General features: G+C 40.7%; 1 protein-coding gene across 1 annotated transcript in view; it reads left to right on the top strand.

Annotated features, from left to right (window-relative positions):
- Nucleotides 1-16,040, top strand: part of LOC119428887 (fibroblast growth factor 14-like) — a 67,452-nt gene that overhangs the window by 23,149 nt on the left and 28,263 nt on the right. The window contains exon 2 of the mRNA XM_037696582.1: nt 12,596-12,706. Coding sequence (XP_037552510.1) covers nt 12,596-12,706 — 111 coding nt within the window. The remainder of the gene's footprint in view (nt 1-12,595; nt 12,707-16,040) is intronic.

The following is a 16,040-nucleotide window of genomic DNA, read 5'->3' on the forward strand; positions in this document are numbered from 1 at the left end:
GGGGGGGGGGGGGGGGGGCTCTAATCAAATGATGGAGGAACCAGCAGGTGACACGGGTGTTCCAGAATATTTACCTCCTTCTCCTCTTCCTCCCTCCTCCTGTCCATCACTTCTTCTCTCATATTTGTTTGACTTCTCCTCTCAGCTGTGAAAGCCTGGCCCCCCTCCCCCCCCCCCATCCTCCAGAGGTTTAGTGAAGAAGACATTTTACTGATCTTGACCTTGATCTTCAGTCCGTCGCAGCTTTTATTCTTCAGACTTCAGATCAAGCCGCTCCTTTCTGTAACTTTAATGAAACAATTAAAAAAATCTGCACATTTAAAAACAAACAAATAAATCCTGGTAGCTGAGCCGCGCCGGCCTCGCCGACAGATTTTTAAATCTTAATCTGTCGTTTTTAATCCAGACGTGACGCAGTGAAAGAAGTCATCAACGACCTCGGGCAGTGTTTCCTGCTCTGACCCACCTGGACCAACTAAAACACCCACTTACTTTAAATTGATACATTTTTTATAAGAGATTGTGCCGTTTAATCTGTAAAACTGTTGTGCAAATATGCCTGTTAGCAAAATATCACGGGAGCCCCCCTGAAATAACAGTGGACATCCTTTTGGAGTCAGTCCAATTCAAGATGGCCGCCACAGCTGATCAGTTTTACGGATGCCAAGTCATTCAGAACACAAAATGTTTCCAGTTTGGAAAGAGTCTAATCTGGGATTAAAGGGCGATACGCAACAAGCCGAAGTTATTTTAGCAAGTTTGTCGTAGAAATGTCGCAGCGTGAGCATTTGTTGCTGAACAATCAGCTGAAAAGGCCTCATCTCTGAACAAAGAGCCAAATCTAATCAACTGACATTTGAAAAAGCTGAAATTAGCAGAAAGAGGCTGAAAGGAGCATTAAAACGAGCTGAAAATACATATAAAGTAGCTGAAAACGCTGAAAAAACAGTTTGAATTAAAAAAGTAGACAAATCTAAATAAAAAAGCTGAAATTTGCTGAAAGCAGGAAAATAAAAGCTGAAAGCAGCTGAAATAAGCAGAGGCCTAATTGATGACAAAAGCGGAAATTAGCACACAAAAAAAGGTAGCTGAAAAGGCTAAAAAAAAAAAAAATTGTTGAAATTGGCAGAAAGAGGCTGAATGAATGAGCCGAAAATACATATAAAGTAGCTGAAAACACTGAAAAAAAACCCAGTTTAAATAAAAAAGTAGACAAATCTAAATAAAAAAAGCTGAAATTTGCTGAAAGTAGGAAAATAAAAGCCGAAAGCTGCTGAAATAAGCAGAGAGGCGACTTGATGACAAAAGCAGAAATTAGCACAAAAAAGTAGCTGAAAAAGCTAAAAAAAATTTTTTTGCTGAAATTGGCAGAAAGAGGCTGAACGGAGCATTAAAATGAGCCGAAAATACATATAAAGTAGCTGAAAACACTGAAAAAAAACCCAGTTTAAATAAAAAAAAGTAGACAAATCTAAATAAAAAAGCTGAAATTTGCTGAAAGCAGGAAAATAAAAGATGACATCAGCCGAATAAGCTGAACTAAGCAGAGAGGCTGAATAGATCACACGAAAAGCAGAAATGAGGAAAAAAATGTAGCTGAAAAAGTTAAAAAAAGAATCTGAAATTTGCAGAAAGAGGCTGAAAAGTGCTTAAAAGATGAAATTATTAGAAACAATTACAGAAGGCCAGAATTAGAAAAAACATAGCAGAAAAAAGCTAAAATGAGCAGAAAAAGCAGCTGAAACGGCCAAAAAAAGTTACATCAAAAATGTCTACATTTAAAAAAACTAAAATTTGATGTAAACCAGAAAATAGAAGCTGACAGCAGCCGAAAAAATTCAGGAACATGTAGAATAGACTGACTAGAGCAGAAATGAGCATTTCTGAGCAGTTTAAAAAAGCTAAAATTAGCTGAAGTAGCTGAAAAAATATCAAAAGTTTAAATTATTTGAACGTATCACAAAGGGCGGAAATTAACAAAAATAATTGCAGGGGGGGAAAAAAGCTTAAATTGGCAGAAAAAAAGCTGAAATAATCAGTAAAGGTGGTAAACAGCTAAAAGATTTTGAAAGCCATGAATAGAATGAGACAAACATGGCCGACAAAGCTAAATATTTCAAAAAGAAAATATGTCACAAACACCAAAAGCCGCAGCTGGAATGTCCTGAACGAGCCGAACGTTTTGAGACATGAACTGTTGAAAAAGAACAAAAATCGAGGAAGGAGTTGCGTCATGAAAAACCTACGGATCGATAATGAGAACGATTCAGAAACGCTCGCAGAATTTAAAAAATGTTTCATTTCATTTGAAGCTCTGGCTTCTTCTCAGTAAATTGTAACTTGGAGTTCGTCCCGGCTGACCTCGGCTCACCCGAGGCGCAGTCCTGCTGCCGACCCCGGGTACGAACTGGACTGATTGACGTGACCCGGAGGGTTCTGAGCGTCTGTACACGCTGTTCCCGAGCTGATGCCTCGTGTAGCAAACGATCGATGAGCATCGGAGACGCGTCTGAAAATCACTTCATCGAGTCGTTTATTTTCTTGTAAGTCTGACGCATAAATGGAGCGTCTCTAACGTCTTTAATCGCTTGTCAAGTGGAGGTAAATCAGGTTCCAACGGTTGCGTTCAGCAGCAGGAACTTTGTGCTCGTGCTGCTTATTTAAAATTTTATTTTATCTGGTGTGTGTGCGAAAACAAAGATCCTCGGCGCCTCCCGTCGCCGTTTCCCTGAGCCGATTCCACGCGTCCAGAACCCCTCGTGGCGTCCCGATCGGCCGAACCGGATGGCGCCGTCTGGAAAACATGGCAACGTGTGTGGATGGATGGGGGAATACCCTTCCTCTGGAACAGTCTGGAATCAGGAGGCTGTTGCTATGGCAACGTGAGAATGGGAATTTCCCTGGTAACAAAGGAAAAAAAAAAAAAAAAAGGAGACTGGGAATACGACCTGGATACGAGGCGGCTGCTGGATGTGGATGGATTTAATTCAAAACAAATCAAAGCATTGATCGTTGATGAAGAGGGCGATCCTGTCGAGCTCAACCTTTTCGGGTTCAGGGACCCCTTACAGGGGAGAAAACATTTCAGGGGCCCCCTCATAACCCTCATGTTTATTAAATAATTGTCTTCAATTTGTCTCTTTAATGCAATGGAAATATTTGTGTAACATAAAAACTAAGACCTGTTCTTTAATAGTGTTAATACAAAAATACTTTTAAACGTTTTTCATTCAAGACACACTTAATTAACAACATGTTTAATTTCAACTTCCAAAAATGACAGTTTTGAGAAAATTAACAGAATCAAAAAACACTTTAAAACTTTACCTACTCACACAATGAACATAATCAATGTATTGACACCTGTTCAGATTATTACAGAAAACTCTTGACAATAAACTGAACAGAATCGTCACAGCAGGAGTCAGACCTCAGACCAAGTGACGGCTTCATTCGTAAACTGTTCGATGCCGGAACGCAAATAATGGGCGTGCCCGTGGGGGAGGGGGTCCTCCTCCAGAACATTTTGAATAAAGTAGATGTGATTTCCTGCATTTTGGTGCATTTTAACAGGTTGTTAAACATCTATGGAACTCCAAGCTCCGGCTCGCGGACCCCCGGGGGTCTGGGGACTCCGGTTTGAGAACCGCTGCTGTGGAGCATAGCTCAAATTTTTTTTCTTTTAAACTCTAAAGGCTCGTCTTTTAACGAGTGTTTTGACTCCATGTGACGTGCACAGCGGCGATGAACCCACAATTCAACTCTTGGTATTTCTTTTACGTGCAGCTTTGTGTTTGGTGGTAGTTGTGGAGCCTTCTGCAGTCTCATCTCTTGGCTTTTTCTAGAGATGTGGCAAACGAGACGGATTGTTTGAACCGCTCTTTACAAGCCACGATCAGAACCACGTTGCAGGCAGTAAACATACCTGCTAACTTGTCGCTTTTTGGCGAAATTCGCTGATTTCAATCAAAAATACGTCATTTACGTGAATAATTTGTAGATCTGAAGAGTTTTTTTCTGGGGGTGCTAGTTCGTAAGCACTTAGCTAGCTCGTAAGCACTTAGCTAGCTCGTAAGCACTTAACTAGCGTGTAAGCACTTAGCTAGCCTGTAAGCACTTAGCTAGCTTGTAAGCACTTAGCTAGCTCGTAAGCACTTAGCTAGCTCGTATGCACTTAGCTAGCTCGTAAGCACTTAACTATCTCGTAAGCACTTAGCTAGCTCGTAAGCACTTAACTAGCTCGTAAGCACTTAGATAGCGCGTAAGCACTTAGCTAGCTCGTAAGCACTTAACTAGCTCGTAAGCACTTAACTAGCTTGTAAGCACTTAGATAGCGCATAAGCACTTAACTAGCTCGTAAGCACTTAGCTAGCTCGTAAGCACTTAGCTAGCGCATCAGCACTTAGCTAGCTTGTAAGCATTTAGCTAGCTTGTAAGCATTTAGCTAGCGCGTAAACGCTTAGCTAGCACACTTGTGTAGTGGTAGCTTAGCTCTACGTAAGTGCCGGCAGTTGTCGACCGGTGTGTGTGTGTATGCATGTGTGCAGGGATTTAGGATGCGTTACAGAAGCAGAGCGCTACGTCTGTAGCATCTTAGTTAGCGAATCTGTATTGCACGTACTGAAACGAAAGAGAATGGGCAACGGGGAGGAGTGCAGCAGCTCAGGAGGCGGGGCTTCCCCGCTTAACAATATGTGTGGTACAGCCCTGATGAAATGCGGCTGTGGAATGCCTTCCAGGCCAAATATAAATCAAAATTTTAAATGACTTTGAAACGTAAACAACGTATAAAGTACATTGTTAACATGTAAAGTACATGTTAACACGTAAAGTACATTGTTAACACGTAAAGTACATGTTAACAACATGTAAAGTATGTCTTAACGTGTAAAGTACTTGTTAACAATTTGTAAAGTATGTGTAAACAACGTGTAAGCTACGTGTAAACTACACATAAGTATGTGTTACATTAATTAGATGTTAACAAACGCGTAAAGTATGTGTTAACGACTCATAAACAACACGAAAAATATGTGTTAATGCGTAAACAATATGTTAAGTACGTGTTAATATATAAACAATGTGTTAAGTATGTTAACATGTACATTACATAATGCGTAAAGTACGTTTTAAATATAAACAACATGTAAAGTACGTCAACGCGTAAAGTACATGTTAACAATGCATAAAGTACTTGTAAACAACATGTATACTACACATAAAAATGTGCTAACACATTAATTAGATGTTAAAAACGGGTAAAGTTTGTGTTAGCGACTAATAAACAGCACGTAAAATACATGTTAATGTGTAAACATTGCATAAAGTATGTTAACATGTACATTACATAACAATGCGTAAAGTACGTGTTAACACGTAAACAGCATGTAAAGTACGTGTTTTCACTTGTATTGGACCTGGAAGGCTTTCGATAACGGCGTGCGTGAAGACATCACTGTCGTTCAAAATTTAACAGCTCTCTTGGAGTATGAAGCAAACAGATCGTCAAGAACCGGTCTCCGTCAAAGAGTCTTCCGCCCGGTCTCTAGAGCTTACCAGCACATGAAAAAAACTGCGATGGAGTCAAGCAAGTGCTAAAATTACATGAGCAAAAGTGATTATGTTCAAAATAAAATACCACGCAGACTAACTGAAATGGAAAACAAATGTCAAAGTATGTTTTTTTCTTTGCGGCCCGGTACCAAATTTTATATATATGTATATGTGTGTGTGTATAAATCCCGTATGTTCATTTAATAAATCATGGCACAAAATTGTCATAAGCATTTTTATGTATTTGTTGATTTGAGAGTGAAAAAAAAAGATAATAATTTGGTGATTTTAAAGTGTATGTGTATATTTATGTTAATTACTCCTCGCTCTAACCTCAGTTTTATGCCTTTTTTTAATAGCGGCCCATATCGTCTTTTTATGAGTTTATTTAAATTAGTCACAGGCTCAGATTGGGTTTTTCCTTAAGTCTCTCATTTAATTTTCCTTCTTCTGCGGCCTTCTAAACTTTGCCTTTTATACAACCTTACTTCGCTCACATATGTGGATTTTAGTCCAGATGTCCAGCCTATTAAACCCAAACAGCCTTAGAAAGTCCTGCCGAAACCTTAACCGTCAAAATGGTTCCACAGGAGCTTCCTAGCTGACAATACAAACCCCAGCTTTAACTTTACAACAAAAATGCATTTTAATCTCCATCTTAACACCAGCGCAACAACGTCTTTCGGTAGAAAAGGATAAAAGGGCAGCGTGTTCAGATTCATAAGATGGGCATTAATTTAAATCATAAAGCAGCATGAATGACCCCGTCACTCATAAAAATATTTACCCGATGCACGGCAACAATGCAGCTGCGGTTATTGATCGCTCTGCTCGTCACAGTATTCTTTATTATGCATTACGGCTGGATGGATTAGCTCTCCGTCTGTCCAGCCCGAGTCATAAATTTTCATCGACGGCGCCACACATCATGCTAAGCAGCGTGCAGGGAATTGCCGTTCAAGAGCCGGGGTATGGAGCTTCACGGCTCCTCTTGGCTCCCCCGCTGCACAAGATGGATCCTTCACAGAGATGGAAAACACCCGTCACACACTCAGAACTGGGTCAGCCTCGGCTGCTTTTTCTCTCCCCGTATTAGGGCGCACCTTCAATGCTTCTTCCTCTCACACACTCAAAGGGGATTCCCACACTCATTATCGCCGAAGAGGCACTGATGTGAGCTTTATGGGGAGATAATGGGCGGGGTCACGTCGAAGTAGGTGTGTGCGTGCGACACAGATGGTGCTAAACGGCCGGCCTTCTTCAGCCTTAAATTGGTTTTATTTCAGCCGTCGCTTTTTACCCCCCCCCCCCCCCCCCCCCGCAGAGCGAAGAGGAGGAAATTGGAAATACCGTGCGTCCATCTGTGCATGTTGTGAGCGTGATAACGTGAAAAACAAGTGCGGTACCAACTGCTGCATGTGGGCGTAAGAAAGGTCACGGTCAAAAATTGAGTTGCTACATTAAAATCCAAGATGGCCACTGCCATAAATGTGTTTCCCCTATCATTATACAAACAGGACACCCCGTCCTGTCAACAGAACCGAGCGCCCTGCATTCTGAGCCAATCCCCCCATTCCCCCTCGACAACTGCCAGTACTGACGTAGTGCTAAGCTAGTGGCGTGCAATACAGACGTGCTAGCTTAAAAGCTACATTGATAGCACTCCGTTTCCCTCAAGCAGAGCAGTTTCCCCACTCGAAGACTGTTGGTACAAACAGTGCGCAACACAGATGTGCACCACAAACCCCCGTCGACAAAAATCACGGAGAGATGAAGAGATCAGTGCCCTGCCAAGGCAAGTACCGGTAATGTAGTGGGAACACTGATATGTAAACTGGCCACCCCGATCGTTTTAGGGAACAATTCTTTCTAGTATTTATACTGCTTAAAAGTATACTTTTCTCTAGGGATACACAATATTATCAGCATGGTATCGGTCAATATCGGACATCGGCCATTCCATCAAAATAAGTCACCGATATAAAAGATGCTGTTTTTGTACGACAACCCAGTGACAAGGATGCCTGCAGCGCCAGCACAACATGACGTCACATGCACCTACCTGATCTGATCACGGCGACGAGGAAGAAGTCAAAATGTCGGCGGTGTGGTAGTTTTATTTTTCGTTGGTGAGGACGTCAGATTCCGAAGATTTTTGGACTACGTTGAGCCTCGCTACATCGTCCCCAGTCGGAGATATTTTTCCGACGTAACCTTACCCGAGTTACAATCCGTCATTTCCGACGTCTTTGAGAAGCTACTATCCGGTAGCACTTGGGTGAGTTTTACCACAGACATTTGGACGTCAAGTGTTAGCCCCGTTAGCATGATTAGTCTTACGGCACAATGGATAGACAAAAATTTTGAACTTAAAAAGGCACAAGAGTGCAGAGGATCCCACGCTGCAGCTAGGAACCTGGAACAATCCTCTACAAGTGAGACAGCATCGCAGGTGACTAATGCTAATAAATAACATTTAACACTTTTCATTTAAGTCAAAGTGCTATGCATATGGCTGTTACTGAATATACTGTGGACTTGCGACCTGTCCAGGGTGTACCCCGCCCCTCGCACAGTGATTGCAGGATATGGGCACCGGCGACCCCCGTGACCCAAAATGGAATAAGCGGGTAAAGATAATGGATGGATATCGGATATCGGCCAAAAATCCAATATCGTGCATCCCTACTTTCCTCAAATGAGGAAAATATACTACACCCCTCAATTTGTGGTTGCCGGTGGGGTGGCCAAAAGTTAATCTATGGTGGCCAAGGCCACCATTGGCCACCCCCTGGCTCCACCATTGCCCCGGTGGATGAAATATCTCCCTCCACTTGCCTGGATCTGTCTTTCTGCTCTGCCTCGTACAAGAAAAAAAAAAAAAACTCCCTCTGTTCTTCTCCACAGTGCAACTCCTAACAACTTCAACATCTTGCAACAAAAACACTTAGGTTTACTTGCATTCCCTGTTTAATTACAGTCTACAAAGAAAAAAAAACATTTTGAAGACTAAAAATATGCGCTGTTCGAATCCCTCAGCAACGGGGTACATTGGCGTGCCTTTTGTTTTCCATCCTTTTTATTGCACTCAGCTGCAGCTTCGGCCGTTTTGTTTTTTACGGCGGGTTGTAAGAGCCGAACAGCAAGAACTGGAGGGATTAATTCTAGCAACATAAATAGTCCAAAGCAGAGCGTTGGATAAGTCATACAATGAAAGTCTGCACTGGATTTACACTAGAACTGTAAGGATGCTCGTAATTAGATCTACATTAAAATGTCTGGTTTTTTTTTTTTTTTTTTTTTATTATATATATAATATTATTATTTTAAGCAAGTTACTGAGTTTGTTTCATGATCTTTGAGAAAGTAAAAGAATAACTAGAAAGTTTCTGGAGAAACTTTGACGGGGCGGCCATTTTAAATTTTTGATTTGACAGTACGCACCAAATTTCAGTTCAAAATGGCAAAATATTAATGAGTTTTATTAATTTTTTTCTTTTAAGCTAAGACGTCCATCTTGAATTTTTGATTTGGATTTAGTATGTGATAGGGAACGTCCTCCGCTATCACCACATCAAATTTCCGTTCTACATGTGTAAAAATAGCCACGTTAAAGCCATTTAAATGTAGCTTTGGTGGCCGTCTTGAATTTTTTTTAATTCATTATTTATTGGGCATTGATCTCAACTACCACCAAACCAAATTTCAACCTAATATCTCTAAAAATGGCTGATTTAGAGTATATTTCCTTTTTAGCTCAGGTGGCCATCTTGGATATTTAATTTGCAACCAGGGTCTATGAAAAATTACTAATAAAAATGGCATATTTTATTGCAAATTACGTCGCCATGGTAACTCGATATGCCAATAAACCCACATCATGGTGCCGAGCTGGTTGTTTTGATATAACATCTATTGGGGGACACATTACGGTTCGGGCCGCATTAAAGTTGATGGAAGAGTAAGATGTAAAGTTAAGAAACCCTTTGTCAGGTGGATAATAATAGGTGCTGCCTTACTAGGCAGTCCCCAATTAATAATTTCTCCCACTGAGGCGTCCAAACGTTGCTGTTTTGTCCAAATATCACTCAAGGTGCCCTTTCTGCTGACCCACCTGGCTGTTGCAGAATTTGAAGATTTGTCACTCGGACATTCCTGGAGATATTGGGTGGAGTCTCAACTGAATCTGACCTGAGGCCACTAGTTGTTGTTTTTTTTTTATTTTTAAACAAAATGGCAGTTTGGAAAATATAATCAACTGGCACAACATAAATTTTTCGTAGCGGGTAGCAAAGCACGGAATCGTTCAGATCTACTTTCACGTTTGGTTGAAAATGGGACTAGGTGGAACGAACGGTGCACCGGTGTCCCCCATGGCTGAGGGATCTGAATAGTGAATGTTTGTAGTTTTGGAGATGAGTGTTTTTTCTGGCCTTTAATCAAACAGGTAAAACAAGTGAATGTTTATTGTCCCCAAGGGGCAATTTGTTTCACAGTCAGTAGACGCATAAATCATCCATACTACACAACATTAAGACTTGTCACCACGGTTCAAGAAGCCTGACCTCTACAGGGATGAATGAGTTTTTCAGTCTGTTCCTCTGACATCGGGGCAGCAGACACCTGCGTCCAAATGGAAGACACCTGAACTCACCATGGAGTGGTGATCAGGATCTGCCAGAATCAGCCTGGCCTTGTTCACTGACCTCACCTTGTGTAGGTCAAATAAATCTAAATGTTTTTGGTGGAAGATATTTAAGTGTGTAGGAGTTGCACCGTGCAGAAGATCTAGTCTTTTGTTTGTTGTTGTTTTTCTTGTCTGAGGCAGCGCAGAGTGACGAATCTTGGTGAGGCGCAATGGCAAACCCAGGGGGTGACCAACGGTGGCCTTGGCCCACATAGTCCTTTGGCCACCTTAAGGGCCACCCCAATCATTTGTGTAAACTATACTTTCAAGCAGTATAAATACTAGAAAGCATAGTTTCCTCAAATGATTAGGGAAACCAGTTTACATATGTATGGTGGTGGCCATTTTGGATTTTGACGTGACAACCCAATTTTTGACAGTAGCCTTTGTTTTTAAACGTAGATGCAGCCACACACCAAAACACAAGTCGGTACGTCACTTGTTTTTCACATTACCATGCTCACAAGGGAAGGGAAGTCTGAGATTGTCATCAATGTATGTTCCCATAAAATGGTGAAATTGGTTCTCTGCATTTAACCCATCACACCTGAGATACACCCAAGTGGAGCTTTCCACATGGGTGTATCTCCCTAACCCAAAAAAGAGTTAGGATTATCTCCCTAACTCTAAATCTTGGGTTAAGGTTAGGGCTAGGGTTAGGCAGCTATGTAAGCACCCGGGGAGCAATTAGGGATTAGGTGTCTTGCTCAGAGACACCACGACATGTGGGAATGTCTAGCAGTCGAACCGAGGCTTTCTGATCCCAGGTCGAATGCCCTACCTCCACCCCATATCGACCCCAACACGCTGTGTAATTCCCAGTTTCTAGGCCTGTCGCTATAAATAATAAATCAATTAATCGCATGATAAATTAAAAGTATCAACCTCATTTTCATTTATCGGCTTTATCATTTCTTCGTGTCGCTCTCTTTCTACTGAAGACACTGGATGACAAATGGTTCAACTCTGGTGCTCGACAGTGACTCCTCCCTTTCTCTTTAAAATCTGTTTTAACCGTCCAAAATTGCGTTTTTGGATCATTAAATGTAGCTAAGCTGAGAAGCTAAGCTAACAGGCTGACCTCAGGAAAAAAAAACCTCTGTCTTGTCGAAGCTCCAAAATTCACAGTTGAAACCCATGCCTTTGTGTAAAAAGTTGTTTTTCCTCTGCAAAAAGAAGCTGAGAACTTGTTTTTCAGATTTTTTTTAATTAAAAGCTTTATGTGAAAAATGCTATGCTAAAGAGCTCAAATCAAACCGAGCGGCCGCCATTTTGAGAGCTGAAAAACAGAAACGAGAGACAGCCCATGTGACGTCAAGGGGCCTCCCTCCCAATTTTCTTAAAGAGACGCTGCTCGCTCCCTCACTATCCATCCTTCGGGTCAGACGGTCTTATACTACCATCTGGTGGTCAAAAAAAGGTACCAACATTTCTTCTTTAATTTGACAATAATTAGTAATTATTGTCAAATTTCAAACAATATTATCATTTATCGCAATAATTTCTGAGGCAATTAATCGCCTAGCAAAATTTGTTATCGTGACAGGCCTACCAGTTTCTGGGAATTCCACAGTAGGTTGGCTTGAAACACATCAATGAGGTGCTATTTATATGACAGATCTTGGTGGCAGGCCTCAGACTCATGAAGTTTTTCGGATGAAAGACGAAATCTTTCACCCATAAAGAAACTGTCCATATGACCTGATTTAACCTTTTTTGGAATTTGTGTTGGAAATGTTGTATTTTGTTTACTATTTATTGATGCATTTTAGTTGGGGTTTCAGTATATGCATATATATATATATGTGTATATACAATTTAGAATTTTTTGTTCAAGAGTACACCATGAAACTGGTAATAAAGCACATTTTTTTATGTGGATAAATCATATCAGATATTCATAAAGAGTTTGCAGTACTGTACCTGTAAATCAATACATTGTGCCTTCATGTGGAGTCAGAGTAAACATAAAGCCACTACGGAGGCTGCACTTCACCGTCAAAGCTTCAGAATAATTTATCAACCTTATTCAAGTGGAACAATGACCACGAAGGACGGATTAGTCCAGAAATCCTGTAATGGATTGGATGTGCTTGACTAGACTCTCCAAAGGAAATCCCTCAGGGTGCTGGAGGTTACATGAGGTCGCACCATGCTTCTTTGAAACTATCTTCCAGAACAAAGGTGCCCTTCGGGAGCCGAGTTCACGGCGGGAAATTCTGCATAAATTACCAGTTTCTGTTGAAACCAGCAGAATGCGTTTCAAGTTGTGTCCCGTTTAGGTACGACTCGCTTGTTGAAATGAATAGGTGTTTTTTATTCAATTGTTCCTTCATTTTTTTTTTTTTCTTGTAGAACCGCAGCTGAAGGGCATCGTGACCAGGTTGTTCTGCAGGCAGGGCTTTTATCTCCAGATGGGCCAGGATGGAAGTCTGGATGGGACCAAAGATGACAGCACCAACTCCTGTAAGGAAAATGACGCTACACGACAGGATACAACACTTCTTTTTCTTTTGACTGTTCCCTGTTCAGGGTCTCCAAAGCAAATCCTCCTCCATCTGTCCTCTGCATCCTCTGCCCTCACTCCAACCTCCATGTTCTCTCTAACTGCATCCATATATCTCCTCTTTGTCTTTTTCCTGGCAGCTGCATTTCTAACATCCTTCTACCAATATATCCATTGTCCCTCCTCTGGACATGTCCAGTCCACTGTCTCTCCTCTGGATGTGTCCAGACCACTGTCCCTCCTCTGAACATGTCCAAGCCACTGTCTCTCTGTAGGAGTTGTGGTTTTTCCCTGGTGTCATGTTTATGTCTGTGTTCCCCCGATCCTCTGTTTCTCTTTAAGCACTTTGATAACAGTCTATCTGTTTTAAATTGTGCTCTATAAATAAATATGACTTGACTTGACTTTATAGGGTTTGTGTTTCTTTAGTATCTACCCCATCTTGTATCGTGTTTGTCTTGCATCCTCTGTCTCTTTCTTTGGCATCTGTGATTACTCACAGATGTCATCACTTGGTCTAATTGGTGTTTCCAGTATATAAGTCTGTGTCTCTGTGTTAGTCCTTATCCTGGCATTGTTATCTATCCACTGGTGATGCCCTGTCCTGTTCCTTGTGATGCCTAGTCTGCTCCTCGTGTTCATCTCCTGGTTTATGCAAGTCTGCTGCCCCATCAGCTCTTTTGTTTTGTAAAATAAATTCCTTATTTCATATTATCTTGAGTCCTTGCCTGCCTGCCTGCACCATTGGGTTCACCAGCACCAGCCAATTGTGACACTGTCCTCTGGACATGTCCAAACCATCTCAGTCTAGCCTCTCTAACTTTATATCCCAGTTGTTCAACCTGTGCTGTACTTCTGATGATCTCATTCCTAATCTTATCCATCCTTGTCACTCCTAAGGAGAACCTCAACATCTTCATTTCTGCCACTTCCAGTTCTGTCTCCTGTCTTTTTGTCCATGTCTCTGTCTCCAAACCATACAACATAGCTGCTCTCACCACTGTCTTTCCTGGACAGTGGACTTCAAATTCTTGAAGTCCTGCACCTTTGTGACCTCTGCTCCTTGTAGCCTCATTGTTCCACCGGCCCTCTCATTCACACACATGCACTCTGTCTTACTACAGCTGACTTTCATTCCTCTTCTTTCAAGTGCATACCTCCACCTCTCTGAGCTCTCTTTCACATGTTACCTGTTATTACCACAGATCACAATGTCATCTGCAAACATCGTAATTCACAGAGATTAACATGAGTGGTGCATTTCGCTGATAGACCACATGAAATGAGGTGTAGACCCCTCTCACCTAGCTTAATCTGCACCTGGATACTTGCTAGTTTCTTAATAGGTCTTAATACTTAATAGGTCTCATAGAGGAAACCAAGTAGAGAGCTTTCTTTTCTAGATGTAGATTACCTTACAGACCACAAAGCTCAGACCAATAATTAAGACATTTAGGTCACCTCAACAATTTTTTTTAAAGCTTTTATGCTGTTTGCTTACACATGAGAGTCAATTAAGGGTCATAGTCAACTAGAATACAAAGCAACAAACAGAATTAGAATCAATAAAAGCACAAACGTCCAACTCAAGACTCATTGGTTTCTTTTGTTTTCCTTTTGGGCTTCTGTAGTTGCGTTGTTGAGCAACTTGTTGGAGTATAGGACTGAGGATCCACCACGTTTATAGATTAAATTATCAGTAATCTTTTCTGTATCTCAGGCATTCTGGACAAAAAAATGTCTGTAAATATGTCTGTCTAATAAAATTTATGATGTGGATTTGGTCCAACAATGGCTTCTGGTTCAATCCATCCATCGATGGTCGGGTCATGGCGTTATATGGAGTCCCTCCGGAGAGTTCTGTGTCTCTCAATTTCAATAAAGTTAGGACATCTCAAGTCTTAAGAACTCATATTTTGTTCACAGTAATCATTTCAAATGGCTAAACTAAGAAACTGGACTATTTTTAGGGGGGACCAGCAGCTTGTGCCATTGACTATATTTGTACATAAAGGACATACAGTATATAAGATATAAAATGGTCTTTCAAGATAGTGAACACAAAAAGAGGCCTTTTTCGAAAATACCAGTCCAAGGTTGCTGGACGATTCAAGTCCATCAGCTGTCGGTTCCTTTACCGTCACTGTTCTGCTCTTTAGACCCGACCCGGTGGAGCTGAGAGCTCGACTGTATCTTTAAAAACTAAACGAGAAGTGACTGATAATTAAATGTCTAAAGATCAGTCCGGCTGAACCTTTCTTAAGGTTCTGATCCGAGGATTTTGGTTCTTATCACTCAAACTTCTGCACAATTTACCCGTTTGGTTAATGTATCTAAAGACTAATACTTTCATACCAGAATATTGTCATTTAGTAGGAAAAACAAACGATTTTTATACAATTCCCAGTGCATAAAAATAGTATAATTAATTAATTAATTGTTAAAAACTTGTCCAAACCATCTTAAAAAAATTTCCAGGGTAAAATCAGCCTAGAAGTGAAAGCTTAGATTTCTAAAACCAGATTTAGAGATTGAAATATGAACATAAAGCTGAGATTTGCAGGAAATCATACAGACTACCCATTTTGGTTAATCAAACACGATGAGATCTTTGATTTTCCAGCATTTTTTGCATCCTACTGAGCTGACCCACCTCCCATGATGCTATAATCAGACTATTTGTGGAGTTTGATTGACTTTATTATTACAAACAGGACTTTGTCTCTACCTTTTACGTTGTTTACGTGGTATATTAGGTTTGTGTCTGATATATTTTCAGTGGTTTGTTTGTTATATTTTCTAAGTGGGATTTTAGAAGTGAACTCACAAAAGATGTCATGGGGAGAAAATCAGCCACACATTCATTTTTGTTTGCGGTTTTTATTTATTTATTTTGATGATGTCAGTAAACAATTGTTCCTGATTAAGTCTAAACAATTTTCTTTTTAATTTTGTCAGAATTTCTTAAATGCTTCTTTAACGTCATAGTGGCATTACTGCCCTCTAGTGTTCCTTAGGGGGGGAAAACCGACCATAGGGAAATCCCATTATAAATGCATTTTCTAATCCCATAATTACCATATCAGAAAATAATGTGTTCCTTTTAATATATATATATATTTTTTTATTTTACGTCTCTCTCCAAACTTTTAATTTTAAATTAGCTCACTCTGTGGTGCTTTGCGTTTTACACTTGATAGTGTCTTAAAATTTACCGGGACAGACTTGAACGTACCCTGAAAGAGGTTCGTCTTTTCCAGCTGGATGTCGCTGCAGAGTCCATCTCTCATCTCG

The sequence above is a fragment of the Nematolebias whitei genome, chromosome 23 (genome assembly GCF_014905685.2).
Source record: "Nematolebias whitei isolate Nwh7 chromosome 23, NemWhi1, whole genome shotgun sequence".
In the NCBI taxonomy this organism is placed as follows: domain Eukaryota; kingdom Metazoa; phylum Chordata; class Actinopteri; order Cyprinodontiformes; family Rivulidae; genus Nematolebias; species Nematolebias whitei.